The sequence below is a fragment of the Nicotiana sylvestris genome, chromosome 5, assembly GCF_000393655.2.
Source record: "Nicotiana sylvestris chromosome 5, ASM39365v2, whole genome shotgun sequence".
NCBI lineage: Eukaryota > Viridiplantae > Streptophyta > Magnoliopsida > Solanales > Solanaceae > Nicotiana > Nicotiana sylvestris.
In genome coordinates this window covers 10,130,893-10,151,996 of record NC_091061.1, presented here as the reverse complement: position 1 = coordinate 10,151,996, position 21,104 = coordinate 10,130,893, and the positions used below count along the sequence as shown (strand labels likewise).

Genomic DNA, 21,104 nt, shown 5'->3' with positions numbered 1-21,104 from the left:
GCGTTTCGACATAGGTTTGATTGAACTTGAAATAATTTTTGAAGTTATGTTAAAAAATAGTTTTTGAAAGTTGAAGTTGCGTTTGGACATGCATTTTTTTTTGGAAAAAATTGAAGCTAGCGTTTGGCCATAGATTCAAAATTTGTTTTGAAAAATTTAATTTGGGTGAAGTTTGGTTTGAAGATGAAAATGTGTTTGGACATACGTTTTCAAAACATATTTCCCAACTTTATTTTGAAAAAACATGTATATAATTCCCAAGTTTTGGGATTTTGGCCCAAAATAAGCAATTGGGGTGATTTTGGGGTTTGGGGTTTGGAATTTGGGATTTTGCCAAAATGTGGGCAAAATTTATGGCCAAACATGAGTTTTGAAAATAAATCCCAAATTTATTTTGGCAAAACTCATGGCCAAACGGGGATGAAGTTTTGTGAGTGGAAGATTTTTTTCTTTCCAAAAGCCAATTTTTGGGAATTTAAAATTTATTTTAATTTTTTTTCAAAAATTGATCAAGTTCCATGAACAAACAATATTTTCAACATTTTTGGAGGAAAAAGAGTCAAAACTTATGTCCAAACAGGTCCTAATTATGAATAAAGAATCTCGTCCCTTCCATCATAGCCTTCATCTAAAATAGTCTCTTTCTCAATCTCAAAATATAATGGGCTTTTTTCACTTTTAGCCGGTAGAAATTCAAAAATAGCCAAATTTACAACTGATCGTTCAAAAATAGCCCAGTTTTAAAAGTAATTGAAATTTAGCCACTTTTCATGTAAAGATAAATATGAGCGAAAACACTGTTCAAAACCCGAAAAATACGCCAGTATATTATGCTGGAGTTCCAACGTAAATATACTTGAACTCCAGCATATTATACTCCAGTATATCCAGCATAATATGATGGAGTTCCAACATAAGTACACTAGAACTCCAGCATAATATACTGGAGTTTCAGCAAGAATGGACTGTTCCAACATAATATACTGGAGTTTGGAGCACCGGTGCTTCAGTCTCCAGTATATTATACTGGAACCAGCAAAGTATACTGGTCCAGCATAATATGCTGGAGTTCATACACAGGTGCACCAAACTCTAGTATATTATGCTGGACCGGTCTCTGCTGCAGCAAAATAGTGGCTATTTTTCATTGACTTGATAAGCGCTGACTATTTTTGAATAACTAGTCCGAAAACTGGCTATACCGTGCTATTTTAACCTTTTAGCCTACGCCAGAAACTATTTATATTTGGTAGGCCAAAAAGTGTATAAAATTTGTATAATTTTTTTATATAACTTATAGAATATATATATATATATTTGCTTTTATTTTTTAAAACGGCTATATAGTGTCATTTCACCAAATATATATGAAATATAATATAATTTCAAGTGGCTACTGTTGTCGAGGCACAACTTTGACCATACCTCCAACTTGACTCCAAATCCTTTTTCTTTTTGTCAATAATTATTATTTAAGAGTTTCACAATAATCCTAATCCTAATAATAATACACTCAGCAGTCATTTTAAAAGTCCTTAAAATACTTAATAAGTAATCAGCAGAAACAAACAAAAGAGCTTTTTGAATTCTCCATTAATTGATCTGCCATTTTTGACTTCAACTCAGTGTGTGAACGATAACACGGTGCGCACCCTTCGCCGGACTTTACACTGATTCACCATGCCGGAGCTGTTTCAGGCTACACAAGTCTACACGCCGAGAACTATACAGCTCTGGAAATCGCTACTGAATTGGCTAGCGTTCTTCTTCCAGATCTTTCTTCAGATCCTCAAAGGCAATAGCTCTCTTCTCTCTTCTCCTCCGCAGTTCAAGCCACTGCCTGACGTTGAGCTGCTGGAAGAGGAGGAGGAGGCGGAGGCGGCGCCGTCATCCGTCGCTCTCTCGACTCTGCAAATCACAACCGGAAATGTTCCGACTAGTCTCGAGGAGGAACGTTCACAGAGGCTCACGGTAATGTCTCGTAATAAGCTTTGTAGGAGACGTTAATATTTACTAATGTTGTTGTCATTATTGTTTAGCAGTAGAAATTGTATTTGAGTGTAGTGTTTTCCTTTGGATCGGTATGACTAAAGGCTCGAGTATTTTGATGTATAACGAAAATATTTCCACCATAAAACTCTGTAATATTGATGCAAAAAACTTAGTATTACTAATACAACCTTAGGTTATTAATTATACAACTCTTAGGGGCGGATATAGTCTACGAGTTCATCTGTACCCAGTAACTTTGGCTCGAACTCTTTATATGTGTTGATTCACTAGATAAGTTGAAATAATAGATTTCGAACCCAGTACATGAAATGGATGAACACAATCGCTATATGTGTTAAATAATTCACTAAATAAGTCGAAATAATAGATTTCGAACCCAGTAAATCAAATGGATGAATTTCAAACTCGAACCCATAAAGTTCAAACTCTATATATGTGTTAAATAATCACTAAATAAGTCGAAATAATAGATTTCGAACACAGTAAATCAAATGGATGAATTTCAAACTCGAACCCATAAAGTTCAAAACTTGGATATGCCTTTGACAACTCTATACGTTATATAGTTTTTTGTTTGATGTAAAACTCTGCTTAACTAATGCTTCTATAACTTATTAGTTTGTACGAGATAGAATGTGAAGTAATAATACATGTATTAGCAATACCAGGAAAAACTAATTCTTGACTTTGGTATTTCAATCTCTGCACACTGATCCTTATGTTGCTAATGTCGCATAACACACACATTATTATTCACTACATAACAATTCATGTTCTATGAATTTTGTTTAACTTGTGGACGAACCAGACAACCTATATGTTTTATGTTATCGTTGAACTGCTTATCTTTCAGATGAACATGACTAATAGTTTTTTGGTATACAGTTTGATAGTGAAGCATTAAGCTCTTTCATTATTCATGAGAAATGAGTCAGTTATCACTCTTGCTTGTATTGGTCACTCACGAGTCGATCAGAGTTATTGTTGCTAACAGTTGAACACTTATCAGGAATCTAGTAGGTTTGCACTTGAGCATTAACCTGTGTAATTAAATAGTCATGTTTGTGGCAGACTGCTAGTCAGCTGTGGAAGTGGTTAAATTCATGCTAAATAGGAAATAGGAGGAGTTGTTGTAAAACTAGATAATTTCCGTAATTATAGTTTCTTTGGGTTGAGGATCGGAATTTTCTCAGGAAATGGGGCTGAATTTAATGCTAACTGATTTTGGATATGCTGGTATACTTCAACTTTTTTAGTTGAATAATTATGAGGTGTGTGGTATAAGTTTTAAGGAAATACTGATTAAAAGTTGGATGACTGGCAGCATTATGGAAGAAAGTTTCAATATTGCTGATATCTAATATTGGAGAAAGGCTAACTATAAAGTAGACATGAAGAATTTTAAGAAGCATTGTTTAGGTCAATGTTCTGTTTCCTTCTGCAGCTCGAAGCTCCACTTCAATTAACACTGACCTAACTAATTTATGTGTGATGAACACTTTATTGGTAATAAATGATAGGCAGTGCTCTTCCGACTACCTATCACTCCTTAGCTAGAATGTTTGTAGAACTGGATAACCGGTGCTTCCTGCAATAAGGATTAACTGCTGACTGTCAATGGTGTTGATCAATCTTTTAATAGATGATTACCTTCTGTTTATGTTTTTCTTAAGTTCTTAGATGCTGGATGCAGGTGGTTCTTGACTTGGATGATACTTTAATTTGTGCATATGAGACATCAAGTATGCCGACAATGATGCGTACCCAGGCAACAGAGGCTGGGTTGAAGTGGTTTGAGCTCGAGTGCATATCTTCGGACAAGGTAAACTTTATAGTTCCTACTATTTGATATAATATTCTGGCAAGTTTCTTGAAGAATTCTGTTCTAATTCCTCTTGGAGGTTTTAGGAATATGATGGCAAACCTAAGATCAACTATGTCACAGTTTTTGAACGTCCTGGATTACACGAGTTTTTAAAACAACTTAGCAAATTTGCTAATCTGGTCTTGTTTACTGCTGGACTTGAAGGTTAACTCATTACTTTCTGGTTGATTTAGTTATCTTCCTTCTCCATTGGCATCTTCATCCAAAATTGTTGAATTTTTAATTGTTATGTACATACAGGATATGCAAGACCCCTTGTTGACAAAATTGATCCTGAGAATTGGTTTAGCCATAGACTTTATCGGCCTTCAACTATTAGCACGTACGTATAGATGCTGGTTTTGTCTTTTACTGTTTTTTGTCTTTTTCTTTCCCTGTTGAATAACCATGATCGAAATTCTTATCTGGCATCATTTGACATGTTGAATATGAGGCTAATCTTATTTCTTTTAGAGAAATATCAAGAGTATGGAAACAGTATCTGAAAGTAAACGGCATAAAAGGAATAGAAATCTGATGCTATTAGAAGGAAAATTGGATAGACAATATATCTTGTGTTGCCTTTTCATGTTGATTAATAAAAGCTATAGATCTACCTTATGGCATATCAACCTTTGAGACAACAGTTGTATTTTATATGCATATAGTGGTGCTAATTAGTGTTGAGGCACTTGTTCCGAGCACTGGTCTTGAAAATGTTGTACATCCTATCTTTAATCACTAGCCAAACTTTATATGGTGGTTTCAAGTGTAAGAGTTGAAGAAAGTTGTTACCTTTCTCAAAAACGATAGTGTAAGAGTGGAAGAAGTCCGATTGTTGGGGAAGGGAGGGAGAAGTGGAAGTCATGCTGCCTCATCAATGGGAAATGCCATAGACTCCATTTGAAGACATTCACTGTCCTTAGCTTGCTAAAGCTGAAGGGATGAATTGATTGAAAGCTTATGCTGAACCTGCTTTTTATTAGTCATAAAATCAACTGCCCCCTCCATCCCAATTTATGTGATGGTGTTTGATTGGGCATAGAGTTTAACAAAGAAGGAAAATTTTAGAAACTTGTGGTCTAAAATGAGCAATAGATATTTGTGTGTCTAATAGATCATCTCATTAACTAAAATGGGCATTTTAAAGTTAAATTGTTAGTAAATATAAAAAGGTGTCATTCTTTTCTGGTCTAACTAAAAAAGAAAAAGTGTCACATAAATTGGAATGGAGGGTGTAATTACTTTATGCATGATCTCACAAAATTTGAATAATTTTTGTCAAAATAGACTTGTCTTTCTGTATCCTGTTTATTACATTGCAGACCAAATATACCATCGAAAGAAATGATAAATTAATCAATGACATAAATGACATGATAATAGGAGGGGTCCGAGGATAAAAGGTATGAAAATAGAAGAGGCAGTGGCTTTATGGACTTAGCTTAATAGCATTGCTGGAAGATCGTTTTTGCACTTGCTGATATCTGTAGAGAATCTGTTGTGCATCTGTGTTATCTACTCCAATCGGTAGCAGGTGAAGGTTTCATTCTGAATGACTTGGTACTGAGAATGATCAACTTTTACTTTCTAGATTACGAGGACATCCCCTAGCTGCTTTATTCATTTGTCCTGAAAAATCAGTGCAAAGTACTAGAGTAGCTCTTCGTCATTCATCTTTTTCTAAACATTAGCACAAACTACTACCAGTAGCTCGCAATAGCTATAAGATTTTCAGTAACTCTTCGTTCATGCTTTCATGAGATGAAGCAGACCAGATGATGGAAGTTACAGTTCGTTGCAGGTCTGAACGTAGAGTAGGGAGTTTGTTTCTAGCAGAACTTCTTAAGTGACACCGAGCACAGCCTTCTTGAAGAATCATTTTTTCAAATTCTGTCATGCTAACTAAGCTCTGTATATTAATCCTGAATTAAGATCTTAGTTAGGTACCTATTCTTTTTATTTTTAGTGCCTCAACTCTATGAATTTGTTCTTCAAGCATATGTTACCAATTGACGATTATCTTTTCCTTTCCAACCCCCAATTTCATATATTATATCTCTGGAGCATGTATAACATTTAAGCAAATCTAATCCTTAACTTTTTCTGAAGTATGATGGATTGATGACTGACCTATTTCTAAATGTTTCCTTAATCCGTGTAACTTGTTCAAGTGTGTGACCATCTCATCAAAAAGTTGAAGCTGCAAGAGAGAACACACTTTAGATACTTAATTATGTCTTCAACACGCTCCCCCACTTATAGGCCTGATTTTTTATGGTCCGAGCACGTAAATTCTTTTTGATAATGAGTGGCAGTGAGACTCGAACCTAAGACTTTGCCTGCTCTGATACCATATAAAAATGTAGAACAGTAGAAGAAACTTCTTTTGACTCGGTTAACAATGTATAAGAGGTACTTCTTATATGGCCCCAGGACTTTGGTCCTGTGGTAGGGGCGCAACTTATGATGTGTGGATTAGGCGCACGTCACGTGTTCGAAGCCTGTTGATAACAAAAGCCTAGTATTTAAGTAGAGAAGGGTTGAGGAACGGTCCATCATCCACTGAGTTTCGAAATTGGTCCTTGGAGATTTCTCGGCTATCGAAAATAATATAAAAATGAAAAGAGGTACTTCTTATATAGGAGTCTTAGGCTATATAATATGCTAAATAATCAATCCTCGTGTTGATAAGTGTAAGCACGTGATTTTTGCCTCATACGAATTACTCCAAAATAATTCCCAAAATTAGGTTTTGGCTTTGATTATGTGTTATTTTAGGAATTATTGTGTGATTTTCCTGATTGTTTGCATGTTTAATTTTATTAATGCATCAAAAATACAAAAAATATAGCATTTGCATTTAAGATTTGATTTTTACAATTTTTTAGAATTAATTAATAATTAGGTGTTTTACAAAAATGAAAATTCACAAAAAATAACATATTTTTGTATTTTGGTCAAATTGTGTGATTTTCTTTTAATTTACGTGTTTAATTATTTGTGATAGGTGTTATTTAAAGTTAATTAATATTTTTAAGCTAATTTAGGTCTTCTATAATTTAATTTAGGATTTTTAACTTTAATTTTTGAAAGAAAAAAAAGAAGAAAAGAAAAGAAAAAGAATTAATGAAAGAGAAGGAAGTCAAATTTGGGCCAGGTTCAATTTAATTCAAGAGGCCCAAATCAAATACACCTGAAAACCCTCCCCAGCAGAGTCGCCAGAGCTGTCACACCTCCTTTTTCCTACACCCTCGGGAAGGAGTGTAAGGGAGTTTCCAATTAAAGGACAATCGAAACGGGATTACTTACATTAAATTCAGAGTCGCCACTTGGGATAATGTATGGTGTCCCAAGTCACCGGTTAGAATCACGAATCGAGGAAAATATTACCTCTGTATTACAGTCCGCGAGCCAGAAATCCAGGTAAGGAATTATGTTAACCCGAGAGAAGGTGTTAGACATTCCCGAGTTCCGTGGTTCTAGCACGGTCGCTCTACTGTTATGTCCGGCTTAATTATCTGATTTAGAACAATTTGAACCTACGTGCAATTTTATCTTTAACCGCTTTCCACCATGTTCACACCATCAAACAATTTTTCAAATCTTTCAATTAACTCCTCGTCAGGATTAATCATAGAACTGGGAATTGTTGTTACCGGGCGACTTCTGGTACCGGACTTGACAAATGATTTGGAAAGACGTGGGACTGGCTTTGGAAGGACCCAGGCCTTCTGTTTTAGCTTTCTGGCCTTTCTTATGTCTGTGGCAGTGGGCTTGAATCCCAAACCAAATGTTCCCAAGTTTTCGGGAAGAGACACCGGCTGTATGATGCCTTGCAAAAATGAGCCCAAACCTTTACCGAGTACAAAACCATTTTTCAACATCTCATAGGCTACCATGACTGATGGCGGTTATCTTTGGATTTGGAATGTATTTCCCCTCCGGAACTTTCTCTACCAACATCGTGTCAGAAACCTGGTAGACCTATGGTCCCTAGTCATCTTCCACCTCAATGACTGGTACGATGGCATTGCTACGAGCATATAAACTGTCTTCCCATGCACAACTATTTCTTGTCTATCCCATTCAAATTTGACTACCTGGTGTAGTGTTGATGGGACTGCTTTAGCGGCGTGGATCCAGGGTCGACCTAACAGTAAGTTATAGGAAACAGCTATATCCAACACCTGAAACTCCATTGTGAACTCGACTGGCCCTATCGTCAGCTCCAACACTATGTCCCCAACTGAATCTTTACCTCCGCCGTCAAATCCTCGCACGCAAATACTGTTCTTATAGATCCTCTCATCTTCTATTTTCAACTTGCTTAGAATGGAGAGAGGACAGATGTTTGCGCTTGATCCGTTGTCAACTAATACCCGGGTCACCACAGAGTTCTCACATTTTAATGTGAGGTAAAGAGCTTTGTTGTGCTCAGTACCTTCTACATGCAATTCATCATCAGTGGCTATTTTTTCCAAGTGATTCACGGAGATCTTATCGGGAACGTGTGCCTCATTCAAGATCTTCATTAAAGCTTGACGGTGCTCGTCCGAATGGATCAATAATGACAATAAGGAAATTTGAGCGGGCGTCTTTCTTAATTGTTCCACGATAGAGTAGTCATGCAGCTTCATTTTCCTCAAGAATTCTTCTGCTTCTTCTTCAGTTACGGCTTTCTTCATTAGTGCTGGATTATTTTTAGCTCTTCTTAACTCTTCGGGAGTAAAACACCTTCCCGAGCGAGTTAAACCCTGTACTTCACAGATTTCTTCTTTGACTTCCTTCCCTTTGTACATCACCGATACCCGCTCGTAATTCCATGGAATAGCCTTGCTGTTGATTATTGGTAATTGGGTTACTGGCTTGATAATAACCCGATATGCGCGGGCTCCTTCCACGATTATGATGGGTTTGCTGGCCGCTCCTAGTACAATCACCTTTACCCCTTCCTGTTTCGTTGCTACTCTGCTTAAAGACCCCTTCTCTACTGCCATAGATGGCTCAACACTCTTTTTGCTCTGCTTGAGCACCAGCTTCTCATCTGCTGATTGTTCATCTGTCTTGACTCCACTGGATCAAATCATCATGACGGTCTGTGATGGCTTCTTGGGTTCCCTCCGCATGCACTATTTCGATCATATTTGCCTCCTGATGGGCTGGCATCGGATTCCTGTTGATATTGGGTGCTTCGGGAGCTTGAACTTCAATTCTATTGGTATCAATAAGCTCCTGTATCGCACTTTTCAAGTGCCAGCACTTTTCTGTTTCATGACCCGGAGTACCAGAACAATACTCACTGCTGACAGTATAGTCAAGATTCTTTGGAGGAGGATTTGGCAGTTTGGACTGTATCGGCCTTAGCATTTCTAGTTGTTTTAGCCTGTGGAATAGACTGATGTATGATTCTCCCAATGGAGTAAAGGTTTTCTTTTTCTGCAACCTTTCACCCTTGAGTGCTTGGCTAGGCCTGAAACTTGGTCCGGGAGTGTTTTGGTAGGCTCGTGGATGTGGATAAGTATTTGGTAGGACAGGAGCACGCCATTGAGTGTGGGCAGGAGGTTGGTTGTATGCTTGTGCATGGTGGACGGAAAAATGAGGTTCTGGTGGGGGATAGTAGTGTTGGGGTGGATTGTGGTGATAAGTTTGTTGGTGGGGTCGAGGTTGATTGTAGTGGTAAGGTGAACCTCTGGATCCGGACCAAGTTACTGAATCAACCATTGTTGCTTCTTCTCTTTTCTTCTTCCCAATACCTCCTATGCCGCCCTGAATAGCCTGAGTAGTTGCTTTGATAGCCGAATAGCTCATGATTTTATTCGACTTGAGGCCTTCTTCTACCATGCCCCCCATCTTTACTACTTCGTTGAATGACTTTCCCACAGCTGAGACCAAATGGCCATAGTAAGTAGGTTCCAAATGCCTGTAAGAAGTAATCTACCATCTCACTTTCCTTCATTGGGGATCTACTTTTGCTGCTTGCTCCCTCAATCTGAAACCATATTCTCTGAAGCTTTCACTGTGCTTCTTCTCAAACTTAGTCAAGGACAGTCGATCTGGAATGATCTCAAGATTGTATTGGAAGTGACAAGCAAATGCTTGCGCCAGATCATCCCATGTGTACCATCTCCCATGGTCTTGGCGGGTATACCATTCCAATGCTGATCCACTCAAACTCTGACTGAAGTAAGCCATTAACAATTCGTCTTTTCCTCCCGCTCCCCTCATCTTGCTGCAAAAACCCCTCAAGTGGGCTACTGGATCGCCGTGCCCGTTGTATAGATCGAACTTGGGCATCTTGAAACGTGCCGGTAATTGCACATTCGGGAATAGACATAGGTCCTTATAGGCCACGCTGACTTGCCCTCCCAACCCCCGCATGTCTCTGAATGATTGTTCTAAGCTTTTAACTTTCCTGAACATCTCCTCCTGTTCGGTATTTTTGACTGGTTTATCAGCTTCTATCGGGAGGTCAAAGCGATGAGTATATGAACGGGTTTCGGAAGCTTTGAAAGTGGGCTCCGAAGGGTAGTATTGGTTGTCCTGATTCGTGGAGTGTAGCTGGTGGAGGTGCTACGAAGACAGGAGTTGCTGGCGGAGGAGGGTATGGAATTGGTTTAGGGGGTGGAGATTGTGGTGTATGAGAAGTGGTGCCCCGGTAGTGCTGGTAAATAGGAAAGCTCGGGGATAGATCGGTGGCAGGATGATCCTGAGTTTGAGCCGGTGGTGGAGTGAAAGCAGGGTTAGCTGGGGGTGATTGTCCTTTAGACCAGGCCTGATACATCTCGGCCATCTGTTGCTTAAGTTTGAGCATCTCCTCTTTCATTTTATTGACGTCCAACTCCTCTACCTCAACACTAGTGTCGACATCCAGGATAGACATGATTTCTGGTATTGGTCCTTTCGATCTGGTTTGGTAATGATAATGTGCCACTATACTCTAGATAAACTAACTGCTTGAATTCTCTGAGAAAACAACAAACTTGTTAGTTTTTAGAGTTTAACACATATGTAATCGCACGTTGGGATGCAATGCACCTAGGCAATTAACCATTTCTATCATGTATTTGCTTGGTTGCTTGTGTCATCCCAGCTTTTCCTGACCTTTCCCTTTTATTGCCACTCACGCCTATCTTTTATTTCCCTCCCCTTTTCATTCATTTTATTCTTTTCTTTTGGTTGTGGTCGAATCTTATGAATATTGCCTACGTATCATGACCCTGCATGAATCAGACCGAGCGTAGTTCTGGCGGAAACAATTATTAATACTCTTATTTATTTTAACAAACGAAACAATACAAAGACAAAAATGACATTACATTTGGACAACACTTTAAGAAAATGGTTTAAAAGACTCAACATGGACTTAAACTAAAACATGACTATTATATGAAAAATTCCAACAACTATGACTACGCTTCACTCCACAATCTTTTTGCTTTTAATCACTGGAACATTTGCTCACGGTGGGGCTTGACCCGACTTACCTCCTAATGTACGGTACATCCTCTCTAACTCCATTGCAAGATGACGGGCAAAAGTAGGTGCATGCTCTAGAAACCTTCCATAATCCATCCATTGGCAGTTTACGTAACTTTGAGAAGTATAAACGGCCAAATCATGGATTTGTGCTCTGAAGTCCTAGAGATTCTGGTCTTGGTTTTGTAACTGCTGTTGGCGAGTGGTGGCTATATCTCTTATGTGGTCTTCGCGATCTAAAGCTGACTCCAATTGAGCTCGAAGTCAGGCCTGATCGAGTCTTGCCTGGGCTCTCTCCCTATCAATATCTGCGTGCTGATGTTCTCTATTGTACCTTCTCATTTCTTCCAACTGTGCATGGAGTTGAGCTTCTGAATGTATCCAATGATCCTTCTCTCTGTTGAATTGAGCCATTTCTTCTTCACATCTCATTACTTGGCGTTCCTTACTAAATTTAGCCTCCTCATTTAATTGTATGATTTTTTCCTTAGCTTTGTCTAACGCCTTCTCAGTCTTTGTCAAGATGGAATCATAATCTTGCATTTTTTCCATCAGATTGGCAATGATTTTCTGATCTTTCCAACTTCTCACTGGCGATTCAAAGGCTTTTTCATCTGTTGAAACTGAGCTCGGAGAGTTTTATTCTCGCTAATCAAACTCTTCTTTTCACCTTCTGCTTTTTGTGCCTGTAAGTCCTTCTCCAAATTGAGGTTCCCCAGGCTTTCTTCTAAGGCATGAATAGTTGCTTTGTACCCCTTTTCCCTTTTTCCCCAAGCCAACCGTTCTTGGATTTTGTCATCAAAGGCTTGAACATGCGGTCTTTTTATGGGCCTTCTAGGATCAGGCTCTGGTGCATCATCCACGCAGGATCTTTTCTCAAACCACCTAGCATAACCCGAATTTATCTCGCCTTTCGCAGGATCTGGAATTTGGGTATCATCTTTCAAGTATCGACAACCATTCCAAATCTGCTGGATTAAAGCCTCAGGGAGAGTGGCTTCGGGGTGTAGTTCAATCACTTGCGCACTCAAATCTTCATCATCAGGCACCACTTTGTATCTCCTTAACTGTCTTAGAACTCTCTGTGGCGCATACGGTTGGACATTCTTAAACCCAATAGCAACAAATAACTCTTTAAGGTTGACATGTGTATCACCTCTCTTACCGGGAGTCATCCCAAAGTCCACATATCACCTCGCGCGAGTCAAATTGAGTGGACTTTGGGATGGCTCCTGGTAAGAGAGGTGATACACATGTCAACCTTAAAGAGTTATTTGATGCTATTGGGTTTAAGAAGTGTCCAACCGTATGCGCCACAGAGAGTTCTAAGACAGTTAAGGAGATACCAAGTGGTGCCTGATGATGAAGATTTGAGTGCGCAAGTGATTGAACTACACCCCGAAGCCACTCTCCCTGAGGTTTTAATCCAGCAAATTTGGAATGGTTGTCGATACTTGAAAGATGATACCCAAATTCCAGATCCTGCGAAAGGCGAGATAAATTCGGGTTATGCTAGGTGGTTTGAGAAAAGATCCTGCGTGGATGATGCACCAGAGCCTGATCCTAGAAGGCCCATAAAAAGATCGCATGTTCAAGCCTTTGATGACAAAATCCAAGAACGGTTGGCTTGGGGAAAAAGGGAAAAGGGGTACAAAACAACTATTCATGCCTTAGAAGAAAGCCTGGGGAACCTCAATTTGGAGAAGGACTTACAGGCACAAAAAGCAGAAGGTGAAAAGAAGAGTCTGATTAGCGAGAATAAAACTCTCCGAGCTCAGTTTCAACAGATGGAAAAAGCCTTTGAATCGCCAGTGAGAAGTTGGAAAGATCAGAAAATCATTGCCAATCTGATGGAAAAAATGCAAGATTATGATTCCATCTTGACAAAGACTGAGAAGGCGTTAGACAAAGCTAAGGAAAAAATCATACAATTAAATGAGGAGGCTAAATTTAGTAAGGAACGCCAAGTAATGAGATGTGAAGAAGAAATGGCTCAATTCAACAGAGAGAAGGATCATTGGATACATTCAGAAGCTCAACTCCATGCACAGTTGGAAGAAATGAGAAGGTACAATAGAGAACATCAGCACGCAGATATTGATAGGGAGAGAGCCCAGGCAAGACTCGATCAGGCCTGACTTCGAGCTCAATTGGAGTCAGCTTTAGATCGCGAAGACCACATAAGAGATATAGCCACCACTCGCCAACAGCAGTTACAAAACCAAGACCAGAATCTCTAGGACTTCAGAGCACAAATCCATGATTTGGCCGTTTATACTTCTCAAAGTTACGTAAATTGCCAATGGATGGATTATGGAAGGTTTCTAGAGCATGCACCTACTTTTGCCCGTCATCTTGCAATGGAGTTAGAGAGGATGTACCGTACATTAGGAGGTAAGTCGGGTCAAGCCCCACCGTGAGCAAATGTTCCAGTGATTAAAAGCAAAAGATTGTGGAGTGAAGCGTAGTCATAGTTGTTGGAATTTTTCATATAATAGTCATGTTTTAGTTTAAGTCCATGTTGAGTCTTTTAAACCATTTTCTTAAAGTGTTGTCCAAATGTAATGTCATTTTTGTCTTTGTATTGTTTCGTTTGTTAAAATAAATAAGAGTATTAATAATTGTTTCCGCCAGAACTACGCTCGGTCTGATTCATGCAGGGTCATGATACGTAGGCAATATTCATAAGATTCGACCACAACCAAAAGAAAAGAATAAAATGAATGAAAAGGGGAGGGAAATAAAAGATAGGCGTGAGTGGCAATAAAAGGGAAAGGTCAGGAAAAGCTGGGATGACACAAGCAACCAAGCAAATACATGATAGAAATGGTTAATTGCCTAGGTGCATTGCATCCCAACGTGCGATTACATATGTGTTAAACTCTAAAAACTAACAAGTTTGTTGTTTTCTCAGAGAATTCAAGCAATTAGTTTATCTAGAGTATAGTGGCACATTATCATTACCAAACCAGATCGAAAGGACCAATACCAGAAATCATGTCTATCCTGGATGTCGACACTAGTGTTGAGGTAGAGGAGTTGGACGTCAATAAAATGAAAGAGGAGATGCTCAAACTTAAGCAACAGATGGCCGAGATGTATCAGGCCTGGTCTAAAGGACAATCACCCCCAGCTAACCCTGCTTTCACTCCACCACCGGCTCAAACTCAGGATCATCCTGCCACCGATCTATCCCCGAGCTTTCCTATTTACCAGCACTACCGGGGCACCACTTCTCATACACCACAATCTCCACCCCCTAAACCAATTCCATACCCTCCTCCGCCAGCAACTCCTGTCTTCGTAGCACCTCCACCAGCTACACTCCACGAATCAGGACAACCAATACTACCCTTCGGAGCCCACTTTCAAAGCTTCCGAAACCCGTTCATATACTCATCGCTTTGACCTCCCGATAGAAGCTGATAAACCAGTCAAAAATACCGAACAGGAGGAGATGTTCAGGAAAGTTAAAAGCTTAGAACAATCATTCAGAGACATGCGGGGGTTGGGAGGGCAAGTCAGCGTGGCCTATAAGGACCTATGTCTATTCCCGAATGTGCAATTACCGGCACGTTTCAAGATGCCCAAGTTCGATCTATACAACGGGCACGGCGATCCACTAGCCCAATTGAGGGGTTTTTGCAGCAAGATGAGGGTAGCGGGAGGAAAAAACGAATTGTTAATGGCTTACTTCAGTCAGAGTTTGAGTGGATCAGCATTGGAATGGTATACCCGCCAAGACCATGGGGGATGGTACACATGGGATGATCTGGCGCAAGCATTTGCTTGTCACTTCCAATACAATCTTGAGATCATTCCAGATCGACTGTCCTTGACTAAGTTTGAGAAGAAGCACAGTGAAAGCTTCAGAGAATATGGGTTCAGATGGAGGGAGCAAGCAGCAAAAGTAGATCCCCCAATGAAGGAAAGTGAGATGGTAGATTACTTCCTACAGGCTTTGGAACCTACTTACTATGGCCATTTGGTCTCAGCTGTGGGAAAGTCATTCAACGAAGTAGTAAAGATGGGGGGCATGGTAGAAGAAGGCCTCAAGTCGAATAAAATCATGAGCTATTCGGCTATCAAAGCAACTACTCAGGCTATTCAGGGCGGCATAGGAGGGATTGAGAAGAAGAAAAGAGAAGAAGCAACAATGGTTGATTCAGTAACTTGGTCCGGATCCAGAGGTTCACCTTACCACTACAATCAACCTCGACCCCACCAACAAACTTATCACCACAATCCACCCCAACACTACTATCCCCCACCAGAACCTCATTTTTCCGTCCACCATGCACAAGCATACAACCAACCTCCTGCCCACACTCAATGGCGTGCTCCTGTCCTACCAAATACTTATCCACATCCACGAGCCTACCAAAACACTCCCGGACCAAGTTTCAGGCCTAGCCAAGCACTCAAGGGTGAAAGGTTGCAGAAAAAGAAAACCTTTACTCCATTGGGAGAATCATACACCAGTCTGTTCCACAGGCTAAAACAACTAGATATGCTAAGGCCGATACAGTCCAAACTGCCAAATCCTCATCCAAAGAATCTTGACTATACTGTCAGCTGTGAGTACTGTTCTGGTACTCCGGGTCATGATACAGAAAAGTGCTGGCACTTGAAAAGTGCGATACAGGAGCTTATTGATACCAATAGAATTGAAGTTCAAGCTCCCGAAGCACCCAATATCAACAGGAATCCGATGCCAGCCCATCAGGAGGCAAATATGATCGAAATAGTGCATGCGGAGGGGGAACCCAAGAAGCCATCACAGACCGTCATGATGATTTGATCCAGTGGAGTCAAGACAGATGAACAATCAGCAGATGAGAAGCTGGTGCTCAAGCAGAGCAAAAAGAGTGTTGAGCCATCTATGGCAGTAGAGAAGAGGTCTTTAAGCAGAGTTGCAACGAAACAGGAATGGGTAAAGGTGATTGTACCAGGAGCAGCCAACAAACCCATCATAATCGTGGAAGGAGCCCGCGCATATCGGGTTATTATCAAGCCAGTAACCCAATTACCAATAATCAACAGCAAGGCTATTCCATGGAATTATGAGCGGGTAACGGTGATGTACAAAGGGAAGGAAGTCAAAGAAGAAATCTGTGAAGTACAGGGTTTGACTCGCTCGGGAAGGTGTTTTACTCTCGAAGAGTTAAGAAGAGCTAAAAATAATCCAACACTAATGAAGAAAGCCGTAACTGAAGAAGAAGCAGAAGAATTCTTGAGGAAAATGAAGCTGCATGACTACTCTATTGTGGAACAATTAAGAAAGACGCCCGCTCAAATTTCCCTATTGTCATTATTGATCCATTCGGACGAGCACCGTCAAGCTTTAATGAAGATCTTGAATGAGGCACACGTTCCCGATAAGATCTCCGTGAATCACTTGGAAAAATAGCCAACAAAATCTTCGAAGCAAACAGAGTCACGTTTTCTGATGATGAATTGCCTGTAGAAGGTACTGAGCACAACAAAGCTCTTTACCTCACATTAAAATGTGAGAACTCTGTGGTGACCCGGGTATTGGTTGACAACGGATCAAGCGCAAACATCTGTCCTCTCTCCACTCTAAGCAAGTTGAAAATAGAAGATGAGAGGATCCATAAGAACAGTTTTTGCGTGCGAGGATTTGACGGCGGAGGTAAAGATTCAGTTGGGGACATAGTGCTGGAGCTGACGATAGGGCCAGTCGAGTTCACAATGGAGTTTCAGGTGCTGGATATAGCTGTTTCCTATAACTTACTGTTTGGTCGACCCTGGATCCACGCCGCTAAAGCAGTCCCATCAACACTACACCAGGTAGTCAAATTTGAATGGGATAGACAAGAAATAGTTGTGCATGGGAAGACAGTTTATATGCTCGCAGCAATGCCATCGTACCAGTCATTGAGGTGGAAGATGACCAGGGACCATGGGTCTACCAGGTTTCTGACACGATGTTGGTAGAGAAAGTTCCGGAGGGAAATACATTCCAAATCCAAAGATAACCGCCGCATCAATCATGGTAGCCTATGAGATGTTGAAAAATGGTTTTGTACTCGGTAAAGGTTTGGGCTCATTTTTGCAAGGCATCATACAGCCGGTGTGTCTTCCCGAAAACTTGGGAACATTTGGTTTGGGATTCAAGCCCACCGCCACAGACATAAGAAAGGCCAGAAAGCTAAAACAAAAGGCCTGGGTCCTTCCAAAGCCAGTCTCACGTCTTTCCAAATCATTTGTCAAGTCCGGTACCAGAAGTCGCCCGATAACAACAATTCCCAGTTCTATGATTAATCCTGACGAGGAGTTAATTGAAAGATTTGAAAAATTGTTTGATGGTGTGAACATGGTGGAAAGCGGTTAAAGATAAAATTGCACGTAGGTTCAAATTGTTCTAAATCAGATAATTAAGCCGGACATAACAGTAGAGCGACCATGCTAGAACCACGGAACTCGGGAATGCCTAACACCTTCTCTCGGGTTAACATAATTCCTTACCTGGATTTCTGGCTCGCGGACTGTAATACAGAGGTAATATTTTCCTCGATTCGGGATTCTAACCGGTGACTTGGGACACCATAAATTATCCCAAGTGGCGACTCTGAATTTAATGTAAGTAATCCCGTTTCGATTGTCCTTTAATTGGAAAAACTCCCTTACACTCCTTCCCGGGGGTGTAGGAAAAAGGAGGTGTGACAATAAGGTAAGGAAAATATTTGTTAATTAAATACAAAATATCCTAAGGTATGCTATAGAATATTCTATATGATTTTCCTTTTTAAATATAATGTGAATCTAGTAGTATGTGATAAGAATGGACCTTGGGCCTAACTCAACCCCAAAAGCTAGCTTGTGAGGTGAGGATTGCCCAAGACTATATAAGGAGGCTAAGATACCCATAACCCACCGATGTGGGACACAACTCAACACCCCCGCTCACGCCCAGGCATGCAACTGGAGCGTGAACAATATAAATGGGGCCCAACATCGGTAACAATAAATTGGGATTGGCCTGGCTCTGATACCATGATAAGAATGGACCTTGAGTCTAACTCAACCCCAAAAGCTAGCTTGTTAGGTGAGGATTGCCCAAGACCATATAAGGAGGCCAAGATACCCATAACCCACCGATGTGGGACACAACTCAACATGAATATAAACACATATTCACTTGATACTAATATAGCTCATCTATCTCTTGTGTTGGCTGGTTGCTTTTCTATTAGCATCCTTAGGTGCAGTAAGGATTCATAAGTAGTTGTTAACGGAGTAGAGTTACCAAATTCTGAGGACCTCTTTGTCAAAACTTTGTTAACCTGTGGTAGTCCAACCTTGGTACTCTCTGTCGTGTTATACATGGTGACTAGCATATGAATGTTATAAGCTGTAAGATCATAAATTGTGTTGGGCCTCACATTTGAAGAGAACATTTGTCAAGTTAGACTGTCAAGTTCATTTCTCTATTTATAAAAATGTTTTATGGTCAACACCACTAACTTGCTTATATGGATTATGGGTTTGTTCATTCGTCCTTGTAAATGCTGCTTTTTGTTGATGCCACCTATAAAAGCTTAAATAGTTTAAAGCCACTGGTACCTGTTTAAAAGCGAATAGTTTAAGCCGCAGTTGTATCTGTATAATATAACTGTGGTAAATTTGACACTATATGCACATCACAGGGAATTCCGGGAACATGTGAAGGACCTATCATCCATATCAAAGGATCTATGCCGGATTGTCATTGTTGATAACAACCCATTCAGTTTTTTGTTACAGCCTTTAAATGGGATTCCGTGCATTCCGTTTTCTCCTGGACAACCCGATGACGAGCAGGTATAAGAACTAAACGAAAAAAAAATTTAAAAATAAAAATAAAAGAGGGTATTCTCAAATTTTGGCTACTTTGATGCCACGAGTTTTGACTTGGCTTTCATTTTCTACATTAGCTTTTGGAAGTAATCCTTCCACTTCTCAAGCATCTCTCTGAGCAGAAGGATGTAAGGCCTATGCTCCACGAAAGGTTTCAAATGCCAGAATGGTTTCAAAACCATGGAATTCCCGCTTATCGATTTATGGAGTGACAAATATATGATGATCTCGGCAAGTGAAATTGTTGCAATTCAGGGAGACACCTATACTCTAATATGTTGTACAAGGTTAGTACTTCTTCGCCGGAAGAACGAATTTTTGTATAGCTTATTTGTGCAGAGGAGTAACCATCTAGAAGTCACAACTTCCTCATGTCTCACTTGATGTTCTCCACTCTTCATTGCACCCATATGTATTACTGTGGAAATCTTTTAAATTCTTGTGTAACTTTGTTTATAGCATCCGATGTCGGAAGATATTTGATCACCTATAATTATACCTTCACCAAAATTTATGTATAGATTTGATGTTTAGATACTCTTTTCAGTAATTAGAATTATTCTTTTTGTTGTCTATAGCATTATTCTTTTTGTTGTCTTGCATCACAAATCAATGAATCATTGTTATGATTATTTAACTTCTGTAATCCACTGGTCTTCAGTATTTTATCGGGCGATCCCTTGGGGCTCTAACACAACTAAAAGCGCATTGATTCTTTCTTTAGCTTTTATCATGATTTATCTTTAGAAATCCAAAGGATTAAACGAAAGGACGGACAAGGCTATGGATATGTTTGAAGCTTTGGGCTTCAATATAATGAATCTGGTTGATGGCAAGCCATGTGTTCTTGAAGCTTGAGGTACAAAACAAATAAAACTATTTCAAACACCTAATGCTTATTTATAAAACGTAGCCAACATGCATTCTTTTCGGAAAAATGACAATGTATAAACGTTGTAAAAATAATAGGCGAAAAATATATAAAATTTGTATAATTTTTGTATATATATATATTTTGTATGTTATATACAAAAATTATACACTTTTTCATCTTCCAGATGTAACAGTTTCTGGCGCGGGTTAAAAGCGATAATACCATCTTATGAATTTGATGCTTATCACTTATTTTCTATCAGTTAAGCTAAGTGGTCTTTTAATAATAGCAATCTTCCATAAGATCGAGGATGAATATCTGTCAGTCCACACTCTTAACTAGTTGGGTTACACGGATAAGAAATAACAATCCCGGATAAAATATGAGATCATGTTACTTCTGTTTAGTTGAATTTCTGATTCCAGTATAAGTAATCTCGTTATTATTTATACCATAATTTTGATATTATTTTTATACCGCATTCAATGTCGAATAATAGTCCAGAGATCCCGGGATAAATAGCAAAATGCCAAAGATGCAATTCTCCAAAGCTCTCCTCCCAAACTCCTTGAAGAAAGCCAATGTTAAAATTAAAAATAAAAGTTTATTCGGATTTATTTTATATAGAATCGGATATACATTTTTATCTTATATTCAATTTTTAGTCCAATAAACTAAACATTTGCCAATCAAAATATATCCACTAAATAATCCTATTATTATTTAATCCTGTACTATATTTCAACATTATAATCACAGCATACTTTATATTTTTAGATATGTTTGTTGTTAATTTACCATAATAATCTTCTTTTATCTTAATTTGGGACTGACTACCAAGCTTAGACATGTGAATGCAAAGTTTATCTATAACTTGAGAAAAAGTTCGTACTGTTATGAATAGTTTGTACATTGGATACTACTTTGAATACTACATTGGATACTACATTGGATGCTACATTGGATGACCATGTTGTGAATAACTTAAAGATTAAATTTCCTATTTTATGTCCA

The 21,104-nt window shown here is 39.3% G+C and overlaps 1 protein-coding gene across 1 annotated transcript; it reads left to right on the top strand.

Annotated features, from left to right (window-relative positions):
* The first annotated feature begins 1,553 nt into the window (after positions 1-1,553).
* LOC104250195 (uncharacterized) lies at positions 1,554-19,791 on the top strand. The gene is made up of 6 exons (XM_070174245.1): positions 1,554-1,971; positions 3,707-3,835; positions 3,922-4,042; positions 4,139-4,220; positions 19,027-19,180; positions 19,294-19,791. The coding sequence occupies exons 1-6, from the start codon at positions 1,681-1,683 to the stop codon at positions 19,426-19,428; spliced, it is 912 nt and encodes a 303-aa protein (XP_070030346.1). The 5' UTR covers positions 1,554-1,680; the 3' UTR covers positions 19,429-19,791.
* The last annotated feature ends 1,313 nt before the right edge of the window (positions 19,792-21,104 follow it).